The 13,696-nt window shown below is 37.5% G+C and overlaps 1 protein-coding gene across 4 annotated transcripts in view; it reads right to left on the reverse strand.

Annotated features, from left to right (window-relative positions):
* The window catches only part of LOC110058830 (spatacsin-like), a 58,668-nt gene that overhangs the window by 27,956 nt on the left and 17,016 nt on the right, over nucleotides 1–13,696 (reverse strand). For 2 of the 4 annotated variants that reach the window (XM_089295391.1, XM_089295389.1), the window contains exons 12-25: nucleotides 13,013–13,141; nucleotides 12,387–12,458; nucleotides 11,524–11,666; nucleotides 10,462–10,570; nucleotides 6,766–6,874; nucleotides 5,887–6,166; nucleotides 5,415–5,666; nucleotides 4,945–5,051; nucleotides 4,495–4,640; nucleotides 3,719–3,889; nucleotides 3,131–3,200; nucleotides 2,584–2,749; nucleotides 2,249–2,469; nucleotides 254–362 (exon numbers count right to left, since the gene is read on the reverse strand). In XM_089295391.1, coding sequence (XP_089151517.1) covers nucleotides 254–362; nucleotides 2,249–2,469; nucleotides 2,584–2,749; nucleotides 3,131–3,200; nucleotides 3,719–3,889; nucleotides 4,495–4,640; nucleotides 4,945–5,051; nucleotides 5,415–5,666; nucleotides 5,887–6,166; nucleotides 6,766–6,874; nucleotides 10,462–10,570; nucleotides 11,524–11,666; nucleotides 12,387–12,458; nucleotides 13,013–13,141 — 2,084 coding nt within the window. Of the gene's footprint in view, nucleotides 1–253; nucleotides 363–2,248; nucleotides 2,470–2,583; nucleotides 2,750–3,130; nucleotides 3,201–3,718; nucleotides 3,890–4,494; nucleotides 4,641–4,944; nucleotides 5,052–5,414; nucleotides 5,667–5,886; nucleotides 6,167–6,765; nucleotides 6,878–10,461; nucleotides 10,571–11,523; nucleotides 11,667–12,386; nucleotides 12,459–13,012; nucleotides 13,142–13,696 lie in introns of all 4 variants that reach the window. The other 2 variants (XM_089295390.1, XM_089295388.1) reach the window with 1 other exon arrangement.

A 13,696-nucleotide genomic window follows, 5' to 3' on the forward strand; every position in this document is an offset into this window, starting at 1 on the left:
AGGTAAGTACAAAGTAGAAGAGTATCCTTGAAGGCTGGGTATACCAGTGAAAAAAAATTAAGCGAAGGCTAAAGAGAATATCATAAAACAATACCAGGGCCTCACCACTTCCTCTCATGAAAAGGAACAAAATAGGCACTGAGGTAAAAGTTTTTTCAAGTTGACTGCATGATGCTTACACTTATTTCTGTGCCATCAGTGTCTTCAAAAATGTTTGTTCCCTCAAGTGAGACAGAAATTAGAACTAACTTACTTGTCCAAACACTCCTTACTGATGAAGTTCCTTGTTGCTCTTTTCAGAGCAATGAGAAGTCTCTCGGGCTTTTGATTGCTTTTTCCAGCACATGCCAGAAGTTCAGAAGCTATACATAAGATATATAAGATAAATTGTTTTCATTATTATTTTTTCTAATAGATCTATACAGGGCAATAGACTATGATGAATTCAGTATCAAATTCAAATTGCATTGCATTGCATTGCATTGTGTTGTATTCTTCCCTATACTGAGCGCAGGTGAAAATGAATTATTATGTTCATGTTTGGTTGATTTGGTTCATTGAATTCCTAATTAGCTGTCATGTTTGACCACATTTCCAAACACTGAGATGAGATATGAAAACATGATGCCCAACAGGGTATTTTTAGCCTGTTCCAGGTTCTCGGTAGTAGTGGACGAGTGAAAAAAAAAAAAAAAAGGGGCCAAGAGAAAAAATGATGAGGACAATGCCAGAAGGGAAGGGAGAGAGCCTGTAAGAAAATCTTTAATGACCCTCTTCTGACCACCTTTGGTTTAATGAGGTGTTGAAAAGTAAAAATGTCAACTTGTCAATGCAATTAGCTGGAAACGTTCTCCTATTGCCTGCATGTTTTCTATTGGGCCTACACGACTCCTGCAGTTTGTGACATTTGTACATTTGCCGTTTTCTTTTCGGTCTCTCAACCTTTCTTTGCTTCACTTGCCTTTATAAAGGGCACTTAATGTTCTGAAATTATTAGGAGGAATTTTAAGTAGAGTTGAGCTGTTAGACTGTGCTATAGCTAATTTTTAGAGGTCATAGGTCTGCCCGCTGTTATCTGCATGTCACTTCGCCGAGTGTGGCACCTCTGTAATTTGCTATGTGCTTAGCTTATGCATTGTTTAGGCTCATTTCTATTGCAAGATAGGCTTTTAAGTCTCCATGTATTTGCTTTCCATGGACAAAATATGACATTTTCTGAGAGCATGCTTGCATTCTATATTGTGACGGGCACGGCTGTTTAATTAGAACTGTTTAGGTCAAGGGGTTTTTGTCACGGATATCATATTTAGCTTTATTTGTCCTTGTGCAGTTTTTCTTCGGAAACGGCATAGCTTTACTTTGAGAAAGCTATATGTTTGCCTAGAGACTTTCTTATGTTTCTTGCCATTTTCTGATCGAGGTTACGTCTCTCGAGCTCGATGTGTAGGATTTTTCGTCCTTTGCTCATTCTGGCACCACGTGATTCAAATGTAGCTGTTTACACGAAAGTCTGTTGATTGTTTTGCGTGCTGTACATGTCATTGTAAGCTATTGTTTGGCTTCATTCACATTTCTGATTTCATCGCAGTCTTAGCCAGTCATGGACCCCCGGTGAAGAGCTGAAAAATGAAACGTCTTTCCCACAAGCAAGATTTACAACACAAAAAATTCTTGTTCCTTCTTTATCGCTTGAGTATTGGGGATATCTTGCAGACAGTCGTCCAAGAAAGACCACACTGACCATCTTTCTGATTGACAATAAATGAGGGAACCAACAGGGTGTTGCAAGTACTCAATACTGTCAAAATCAACGAATCAGAGGGTATAGCAGTTCCTGCTATACCAGAAGAGGGTCGTTAAAGAAAGTCTTACAGGCTCTCTCGCCGTTCCTCGGCTTAGTCCTCCCTTGTTTTTTCTCTCGCTTGTTTTCACTCATCCCAAACTACCAAGAGCCTGGAACAGGCAAGGCATTTTTGACGACCTTAGAGGTGTTTGCAATTCTCTTTTCAATCGCAACTAATGAAAAAATATGAAGAAACAAATGGAGGAATAAAGTAAAAAATCTTACATCAGATATCCAAACACTGTCATGGTCATGATCTCCTTTGTTTAAATTTGATGGATTATTAATGCGTTGGAGAAGTAATAATCCTGAAGCGATATTGCTTAAAAAGGTTGACAACACTTTCAGTTTGAAGTGGTTGGTCCTAACAGAAATACAACTTAAATGCCAGAGCAACGCAGTTACCAATAGCATCTTCCATTGTATTGCCTTCCTTGGCATCATCTCCTAGGAGATCTTCCAATCCTGCATGTGCCAACAATCTATCAGCAGCTTGTATGTCTACTCTAAGAGGGGTGCTGTCCAACCCAAGCATTTCCATGAATGCCACACATGCAGCACACACTGAAGGATTTGTCAAATGCTGCACAGCAACTCTATATGCCTTCAATGCTGCTTGTTGTATTCTGCAATGATACACAAAATAATTATAATCATAAAAGTATAAACATGTGACACAACATCAAGATGGAAGATAAACAACAGTTAGATTTAATCTGAATTTTAATCTTTTGACTCACTTAGCTTTGGACATGGTAGCATCTTTCAGCTTCTCGCCAATAAAAGATACGAAAGCAAATGAGGGTCTCCCATGGCGAAGGTAATATGAAAATGTCAACTTCTCGACATGTCCATGTTGGGAAACTAACAGGTCATTAGAAAAATGTGGCATATCAAAAGATGTGTCTGAAAAACAAAAATAATGGAAAGTAAAATCAATACTGTATTCTGGCACATTTATCACAAGTTTAGCGATACAGCTTTGGTCTAGTAGAAGCAAAGCTAAGCAGTACCGGTATTCTTGCATATATAAATTTCATCAATGAAAAGTCATCCTTTCTACTGAAAACAGGACAGGAGATAGCATCAATCTTCTCAAGGTATTGCAAGAACTTTAATGCACTGAAAGGGTATACTGTCCAAGTGTGACTGGATTTAACTTTCAGATGTGCACACAGAATCAAAGTTTGTTTCTGGTTCTTGTGACAAGAAAGGCTGAACTTTTCAAAAGTTAATAAACTGCATTACCATAATAGAAAAGTACTAATCATTGAAAAAGGATCTTACCTCCCTTGGGAGCAAGGTCATTTGTTGGCTGCCATCCAAATAGTCTAGAAATTTCAAATGGCGAGTTTCCCTTTAAAATTAACAAAGGTAATTGGAGAGTTACAAGTTATGTGAGATGTTAAGGTTTTGCATAATCAAGTCATTTGAAACAATAGTTATGTATGACACCATGCTGATAGACATATCATAAACTGAGACATGCCAGATTTGCCTCTACATGTTTTATTTGTGATGCAAAGTTGAAGAGCATATTCTTTTAAATGGTATGCAAATGCTTTTGTGAGGACACTTGTTTCCAGTTGTTTTGCTTGGCTATGAAGGGTGAAATATGTACTTTGAGGTATTATTTTTTTAATGTTTTTATTGTTTGTACGTCTTTGCAGCCACTTGGTGTACTTCACAACTGCAAGACATTTGGCTGCATGTAGTTTGCATGTTGAATCTGGAGGCTGTACTGAATCTCTACAGCTCTACAAAAATCAACAATTCCAAGGGTCTCAGGATTTACAGTGATACAATTTATCATTCACTTGGTTAGCAAGATGAACCCTGCATTCAGTTTAAACAATTAACACTCCAATTGCACACCTGTAGAAGTCTGTAAACAGAGACATCCTGACGCTCAATGCCACAAGAACCAGATGTTGTAGGAAACAAAGCTGAGTGCACTTTGGGGAAATTCATGAGAGATTCATGCATAAGTTGGTCTTCCACTTGCCAAACTGGGATTCTGGGCTGTGATTCAGATGAGATGATGGCCTGAGATGATTCAGAAATAATTTACATAAATAAACAGAAAAAGAATTTTAAAATAACATTTAAAATTCTTTATGTATAAATAATAAATAAACTGGAATTGTCATTCAAGGGAGAGGCTCCATATCAAACTGAGCTGGGAATGTGGAGAGTTATGTGGAGATTATATGTGGATGGAGGAAAACTAGAAAGCCCCAAGAAAAACATGTCAGTTTCCCACTGACTTGTATCATTAATTTAGCCAAAAAAGGTGTTTATCTCAAATGCATGCCTTGAAATAAATATGTGAAGGTCTCAAACATCAGTAGCAAGATGTTTGCACTTGTGACAAGGCTAGATGGAATAATATTAATTTTGGCTTGAGGTCATGGTGTCAATATAAATCACAGCAAGCTCTTGAGGTCTATCAACCAGAAAGGAGAACCATATGTTTTCAATACTCTCCTGCCAGCCCTAAATTAATGAACAGACATTCAGTCACAATGGGTAGTTGATGCATGGGGGTGTGGTGACTTTTTCTGGACTTACTATCATAAACCCTTGGCTGAAGACATGTAAGTTATGGGACGGTTTTGTATACAACAGTATCGTAAAATGCATTTTTCTACCTGATTAACTGTGGTTGGTCCATACAGAAGACTACTTAAGGCTATTACTGGGTGTCCAGCTTTCAGAATGTTAGTGACTGTTGGAGACTCCATGCTTAACATATACCCAGCCATGGCCAGACTGGCTTGGAAAACAGCATCAGGATCTAAATGGAGAGAATCATAGTTCTCTATAAACTATGACAATTCACTTTTACATGTTAAAATCACTACTGCAACATTAAATACAATTATAGGGAGCTGCTTTGGTTTCTTGGTGTTTCTTTGCCAAAATTTTTAACCAAAACCTACTCCTTTAAATGAACAGCCTTACATTACAACTGCAGCATATGACAAAGAAAATACAAGTAACACTTGATAGGAATATGTTTACCTAATAAAGTATGAAATATCTATGGCAAAACTAAAATGAAAAGAGCATTAATTTTGACAAAAATACAATGTATGTACCTTTGCAGTTACGTCCAAGGAGTCGACACTTAATCAGCATGTCAACCCAATGAGGTCTATTCAAATCCAATCTGAGTTCTTTCACACCCTGTACAGATTCACATAGCCTGATAATGATAAGATCAAAATATTAGTAAGAATAGTCAAAATATTAGTATAGGAAAAATGGTGTCATGAAATGTTTATCTTCTTTTTGCCACCATTTTGGAGTCACTGATACATGAAAGTAATTTCAACATCCTCTGACCACAATTTCCTCTTTTCCACTAAGCCTGATTGTGACGCTCAACAACAGCTTTAATAGTTGCAGGAGAAACTGGTTGTGTCCTTCTAGATTTGACACAAGTGATACCTCATAACATTCCAAAATGTTTGTTGTGAATAGTTGACTTAATCCTTCATGCTGTCTTCTCCCTACAATCTGCCTCCCTCTAACTACAGTTACATTAATGAAATATGTTTGTACTAACCTGTAGAAGTCCAAGTAGTGGTACAAGAGGTTGACAAGCCTTAGTCTTATACAGTAGTCAATGAAACTCTGATGAAATTGGAAAATTGATACAATACATCCTTCTGTATTTAAGGAGTCTTCACTACCATCTGCAGAGCAGCCATCCAAAGAAAGCAATGGAAGATTGTCCCCAAACAATGTCTGTGTTGTGCTCAAATAATACAGTAGAAGGGAAAAGTTGGACAGCTGAGATGTTGTGAACATTCCATTTCTAAATGGACAAAAATAAGCAATGGTGTGAACTATGGGTACTGCATACATAAAGTGTTATAAAATCATTTATCATTGATTTACAAGTCAGGAGAAGATGAACCCTGTGTTAAACATGTGAAAAAATGGCTTACTAATCTTTATTGCTAGTCCATCCTACCCAACATTTCCAGTTAAAAAATTACACGATCCACGAGGGTGAATGGTGGTTCTAGACTAACCTTGTTAGCTCTTCCAAAATCATCTCTTTAACAACCTTGTGACAGGAACCTACTTGACTAAAGATGCAGGGAGGAAGTGATGGTAACACAACATCTCCACCATGAACAGCAAACTTTTTACCCACATACAGAGAGGGATCATCATGGGATGTATCAAACTCAAGAGCCATTGATCTGATCCAGCCCAGTAATGTCTGCCAGTTAGTGTGAGATGAAAGGTACTTCCAAAGGGCTTCTGCTCTTATCTCAACATCATGAGGGAGGGCACTACCATCTTCAGCTGTGAAGAGTTTAATTCACATATAAACACCCTTAGAAGTAATCACAACAGGTCTTATTATATATAACCTTGTATTTTAATGTACTTTTAGAAGCTAAGTGTATGTCAGTCGCAATACACCTTTATTACATTATAATTATATACAGAACTCCGTTAATACCGTCACCACTGTGCCATGAAAATTTGATCATATTAACCGGGTGGCCATATTAACTGGGTATGGTAAAACAGGTCTTAACAGTCTTCACAGATATTAGCACAACTGCACTTCTCAACAACTGTTCCTAAGTGAGCATCCAGAGTGTGATATATATTTTTTTTACAGCATATATATTTTTTGTATATTTTTTTTTGTTCTTCCTAGTTATAACTCAACTTGTAGTTGGAATTTCCTACGAATCCCCCTAAGGGTCCTATACCAACCAATTAAACTTCACTTATTGAAAAAAATATATAAGATAAGGACATACTCATGTTTGTACCAAAGGATATAAACACATCCTGTGTAAATAATAATTTGTTTTATTTCTTTACCAAACCATTCAATGAGATAACTATACCAAAAATCAATATGGAATAATGGTAGTTTAGCTCAATACCTCGGCATGTGAGCATTCTCTCAATCAGAATTCTCTGTCTAGAGATGTCATCCCATGAACAAACCCATGCTAGGGGCAACTCGACATAACTACTACCACTTGAAAAATTCTGCTAAAAGAAATAATTTATTACACCATAATAACTCTGATTATGAGATATTTATAATAACTTTCTACATTATCAGTAAACTATATTTGACTGGATTTCTGAAAACGATGAACACAAAGTTCATTCCTTCACACCAACTTGAAGTGAACTACACCTTGCTTTTATGACACCTCAATGCCTGCAAATCACCCCGCCCAATTAAGTGATGAAAAACGAACAAAATTGGAAGGGTACAAAACAAAAGAGAGAAGACGAACTGAAAAAGACTGATTTTATTTTGAAATTTTATATCACCTACTTATGCTTACTGCTTTGGCGAGAAAATAACCTTAGAACAAGTTTCATTAACACCATTTTCCTAAATCCAGGCATAATATTGACATTTTGTACCCTGATAATACATCTGATCAGCAACCCACAATCCAGAACTTTACTACTGCCGTTGTAGTTGTGCGTTTTCTCCCCACCTCACCCTCCCATGGCAGCTGTAATTTCCCCAAATGGAAGTACATTAAACTGCCCGGATATGGCCCAAACATTTGATTTCGCGTGGTTGTTATTGTATGTGAGTTTGATTAATGATTTCTATCGTGCCCTTCGTACAGTTGATTTAAACGAAACTCAGCATCGTCTTTAGAACTGTTACTCTGTTGTTACTCTGAATTAAACGATAATTAACTCCAGATCGAAAGAAGTTCAACCGAGGGACAAAACAACCGATTTAACTTAAAGCCAACCGATTTACAAACGTAGAGTCGCCTACCGCCTCTTGGAGTCGCAACTCGAAATTTTTTCTGTCTCTAAAAGTAAACCAGCAAGATTGACACGTACAGGAAAAATTAACCGAGTGATAAATTCTTTGTCACTTCGACTCGAAACTCGAACGACTTGAGTCGTTTGAGTTTCGAGTGACTGTCAACTTACATTTGACCAGTACTGTGTCGAAATGTGCCTTTTTAAGAGAATGGCTGTTTGTGTATGATAGCAATGAAAATTACTTTAACTAAAAATCATCAATGTGGTGGCAGTGGTGAAATGGCTTGTCTTGGTCTATCTGCTATTTAATGTTTGTTACTACAGCTCCCCCAGTGACTGAACTTCTAGAAACAGTTATGCGTCTTTTGAATGACTGTTCAAGATTTTATCCTGAAGCCAATCATAACCTGGCAGAGAACTTGATCATTTGTTGTGAAGTTGCTGTGGATTCTGTTCACCATTTAGGACAGAGGTGCCCAAGCAAATGCTGAGAGAATTCTGCCTCTTGAATTGCTGGTGAGACAAATTCAATACTTACTACATAGATGGGAAATGTTTGCAGTTCAGTTTTGAACTTGAGTAATCTCAAACTACTCAAAGCATAAGCAGTGAAAAACATTTTTATAGAGAAAAATTTATATTTGGGTTAACGTTTAATCCTGGGTTAGCATTAACCGGCTTTTGAACAACCCAGCCCTGATGATTTGAGAAATAAGACTGACGTGGGTTTTCCAATTCTGGTATCAGTATCATGCTGGGTAATTTGCAAAGTAGAAATATCTATGTTCAGCGTCAACATGTAAGGGAAAGTTTTTTTCGAACTGACCCAGCAGGGTCTGATTTGAGGGGGTTCAATACCATCACAAGGCGTCAGGGGACCTAATTCTCTCTGGCACATTGATGGACTACACTGCCTTATCAGTTGGAGGTTTGTAATACATGGTGGTTTTGACAGGGCTTTAGACTTTAAGTTGTGCAACAAACAATTCTGCTGCAACTGGGCTCGCTCTGTTCTTAGCTGCTGTGCAAAGTTATGGATTGCCCTCTAAAATATGTTCAGACAAAGGGGATGAAAATTTAGAGGTAGGAAGAGCTATGCTATGGCACAGGGGATTTAATAGGGGAAGCAAAATTGGTGGGTTGTCTGTACACAACCAGTGAATTGAGTGTCTCTGGAGAGAAGTCTTTATTGAAGTTGGTCAGTTCTACTACACTCTGTTCTACCAGATGGAAGAAAATGGCATCCTGGAATCGACCAGCATAATCAATCTGTTCCATTTGTATTACATATTTCTTTCCAGAATTAACAACCACCTAAACCTCCTAGTTGAGGCATGGAATAACCATGCTGTACGCACAACCAATCTGGGTGAACGCAGTGATATATGTAATACTAGAAATACTAGCCGTCAGGGACACATTTGATGATTAATTATCTGGTGAAGACCTAATAGGACTTACACTAAAATCACATTCTGTTTCCTAAAACTCCCCTTGAGGTATTGATATATCATAGGCTGGACGACCCACTCTTCCATTAGAAGATGATGCAGTTGGCAAAGCCCTAATGGGAGTACACTGAGGTGCATGAAACTGCTCTTAATGCGAACATTTCCCATCTTAGTAGTAAATATCACATTTGTCTCACCAGCGATTCTAGAGGCCGTATCCTCTCAGCATTCAAATTGGTACATCTGTCCAGTGAATCAACTAAAGGATTAGCCTGCGTAGATTGGCGGTTTAGCAATAATTTTTTAAGCAATTTGAGCACGAGTGCACAAAGCGACAAAGCCGTGAAAACGAGCAGGAACCCCCCACGTTCTTCGTGGCTACGCCACATTTGGTGCTCATTATCACAGCTTTGCCGCTTTCTTAGTGCGTTCAAACTGCCTAATAACCGCCAAGCTACGCAGGCCACTAAACAATGTACAGAGTAATCCACAGTAACTTCACGACAATAAAATTATTAGCGTTAGGATAAAATCTTGAACAGTCATTCAAAACATGCATAACTGTTTCTAGAAGTTCATTAACTGGAGAGCTGCAGTAACAAACATTAACTATCAGATAGACCAAGACAAGGCATTTTACCACTGCCACCATACTGACGATTCCTAGTTAAAGTAATTTTCATTGCTATCATACATGAACAGCCATTCTCTTAAAAGGCACATTTCATGCTGGCATATAAAACATAATTTACAAGACCCGCATATACACACATTTTAGTACGCATATATATGGGTCCTCGTAGGATGCATATATTCGGGCATTTATTTTGCATATCCCCGCGCTTGAATTTACGCAAATATGTGGCCCTTTAAAAATGCGTATATATGCGATCTAAATGGTCGTATGTATGAGCTTAAAGCCCATACGTAACGTATGTAACCAAGTATATGTGGCAGAAAAACCCGCGTATACCCTGTAGTAATTTTGAAACGAACAGCCAACCACTTTACAACACCGATACACATCAATTTTAATCAATAATAAATTGTAGTCCACAGAGATGCTTATTACAGAATCGTTCACTGACTATTTGACACAAAGTTCAAAGCAAAGTTAAGCTTATTCCTCTTTCAAGTGAGACATGGAGCTAAGGGGAATCAGGTACAGGCAATATTTTAAAACATTTCCCTGACAAAGCTTCATTTACCTTTTGTAACATTTGCTTCATACAGTAGCATGAAACAATTCCAACCAGAACCATCTTCAGTTCATTTTCAGAGTTTAGCCAATCCTTCTGATGACAAATATTTGTTTTCATACTAATTCTGTCAGTAGATACCATTATATTTGTTGCAGTAGTGCACAATAGAATATCTTACCTGCTTGTCAATTTCTGCATCTACTAGATTACCAGTCTGCATGTAAGTGTCAAGGATTTGGGTGGAACCCAGGTTAAAAGAACTCCTTAGAAGTCCGAGATCTCCCCAACTGAAAAGAAGGAATTGATGGGCCCTTTGCAACTAAGCCATCATGTGACCTAGGTATTTTTCATAAAATTATGGGATATAACTTAACGAATGCCAGAAATGGAAAAAGCATGTCGAAAATTTCAAAATGGCGAAGTTTGAGGCCCCTATCATTAAAGAAGGAGATTTTATGATGGTCCAAATTTTTAAAAGAATAAGAAGATTTGTATGGAAAAAGTTGCTGGAGAGCAAGACCTTGCTCTCCAGCAACATTTTACATACAAATCCTCTAAATTTTCCGAAAATTCAAACTGTCCTATAAACTTACTCTTTAATTCCAGGGGCCTCAAACTTGGCCATTTAGGTATTTTCGATGCGCTCTTTCCATTTCTGGCATTCTTTAAGTTATAGCCCATAATATAAAAATTTTCTAGAAAACATTTGGTCACATGACCCCAGCTGCAAAGGGCCTATTGAAAGCAAGTCATAAGATGAATAGCCCCACAGTAACCTCACTTTGTATAATCAAAGTAGTGAAAAATTTATAACAAAGAGAAGTACATTCTATCTGTGTTTAGAGGATTGCCCTGTTTACAGAGTATTCAATGTGTGCATAACTGTAATGCAGTTGTGTTAGAAACATTTCCATCACAAACTGTCAGGCTTGAAATTCTCTCAATGAATCGACTGTATAGGAACCTAGCACAGGAAACAAAGTTATCTCAAATGAACAAAGCCAGTGAGGCATTACGGGGAGAACAAACAAATACGCTAATATTGCTACCCATATCCACAATTTATTACACAATCAGCTCAAAATGAAATTTTATGGAGACTGTTCAAGTAGAGTGGTGTGAGGTAAACATCAGTGTGCTAACCTTGGTTCAGTCTTCATGCTATTCAAAAGGGTTCCTAAATTGAATTGCTTTGCATTGCATTGTCTTTCAATGCCACAAGTGAGCATTTTTCACAAACCTGCACTTTTGGTCACTTTTGCTAAGATTCTTTTTAGATTCTGTGAATGACTGTTGACAGTACATGCTTTCCAGGGTATGGACAAACTCAACCACATTTATTTCCACTGCTGATAAATAATCTCTTGATTCTAACTCCTTTGCCTGATAAAGACATCAATACACAGAACATTAGTAAATCTGTTTATAGTGAAACTTAATGAGTATTCTTGATAAACTGTTTCAAATTCTGAACACTACCAGCCAAAAACAAGCATGTGAGGTTTAAGATAACAAATTGGACACTGATAAAGTGTAATGGCAAAGACCCATGAAGCCTCTGACTTGTTTTTGTATCGCCCTTAGCCAACAAGACATACAACACTCAGTTCTCTGTACCACACATCACATTAGTTGGTGACAACCAAGGCCAGGTGGCAATTGCTGTTTCACGCTGTAGGCAGGATTGCTCAAGGCTTGTCAGACTATTACAGTTAAGAAAATTGGACACTAAGGATATCAGGCTCCAAAGTGAGTTTTTTTTAAGAAGTACATGTGGATGCTAAGAACTGCACTGTTTCCTTCTTTAGGCCTACTGCATTATAGAAGCAACTGATGAAAGATAGTAAGGTGAGCTTTAAACACCATCTATATGCCTCTCTGGTCACAGATATTTTGGAAAATCAAATAATATAATTTACTTTTCTAATTGAAAGTTCTACCCAGTCAGGTGAAAGAAGCTGAAACTGCATCTCTGTCATCAAAATGATAAATATAAGGACTGTCTAAAAAAATTAGAGATACAACAACTAACCATGCATGCATGCAAGCATTTTCAAGTTTATGTTTAAGTACAGTAAGTTATCAGTAGAAGGTGTGACTTACCAGAAAATCTCTAAGAGGCCTGTGAAGTGTATACAGGCAGATCTTGTGAAGCTGTTGCAAAACATCACGACCCTGCAGGAAATAGTTCTATGGGTGATTCATTGGCAAACATGTTTGATGGCTAAGCACAGGATGCACGTATGGGCTGTACCATAACAGATATTTAGTCTAAAATAGTGGAAAAAAACTGGTCCTAAGCAGGAAACGGACTAAAACAAACAAAAGCTTACAATAAAGCACATTATACCATGGCCAGTCACCAAAACATTCATTCAATTTAACATTATCTTGACACCCATATGATGACTCCTGCTGTTATCACAAACTTTACAAAACAAACTCTAAGACATTTAAAACAAGAGTTGATGTCTTAATTGTTAGACTCCCTGGCAGTGTGTGTGACCATGCAACACTGGACTGTATTACTTAGATTTTGACTGGTTGTATGAAATGGAACCTATCAGAAATGTCTTTGTCAAGTGGCAAGGAAGCATAATATACTTGAATCAAAACAACAATGTTCCAAACAATCTTCCACAGTAGGGTAGAAATGAAAACAAGTCAGATGAATCACCAGAGGTTTTTAGTTAACTGCAAATATCTTCCTTCTTTTGTGTTTAACCTACCATGTTTGTTAACATAGTAACTACTGTATCCATGTCATAATGCAGAAGTTTCTGAAGAACAGCTTTGAGACCAACTTCAATGAAGCTTGAAAGGGAACCATCACACAAGGCATCTCCCTGATTCACAGACTGGAAATAATTACCATTTGATAATGTTAGAATACTTGTTGTGTTGGTCTTCATAGTTATGAAATTACTGCAACACTTATAGATTTACCAAAGTGCAGCCACAACATTTAATATGCTTCCCTTTTCCTATAGCAAATGACAATGGTTGGACCGATTGTAAACTTTGCTATTTTACATGGTTGCCATTCAATTGGGTAATAAACAAGTTTCACAGTAAATGGTTTGAACCCAGGAGTATCAGTAGTTCGTATAGTGTGATCGTCCGGGTGAGTGTAGTTCTGAAAAGAACTGTTGTTGGTGACTGAAACAAGTTTCAAGCAGGTAATAGTAAGAGCAATTTTTGCGGAGTGTGCAAAAGTAATTGGTTTTCATTTTCTGTGCTACATGATTGGCTTAAAACTCTTGTGCCACTTCTTCATCAAATCATAAGTAAAACCAAGACCAAATGCTTGTTCAGGTTTTTCTCTGAATTTACTTCAAACTTTGATTGGTGCATTGGATTTCCAGTGTCCCTTATGGTTGGCTAAAGTGAATACCTTGGTTTTGGTTTTATGA

The sequence above is a fragment of the Orbicella faveolata genome, unplaced genomic scaffold, assembly GCF_042242905.1.
Source record: "Orbicella faveolata isolate gen_17 unplaced genomic scaffold, um_ofav_v1 contig_26, whole genome shotgun sequence".
NCBI lineage: Eukaryota > Metazoa > Cnidaria > Anthozoa > Scleractinia > Merulinidae > Orbicella > Orbicella faveolata.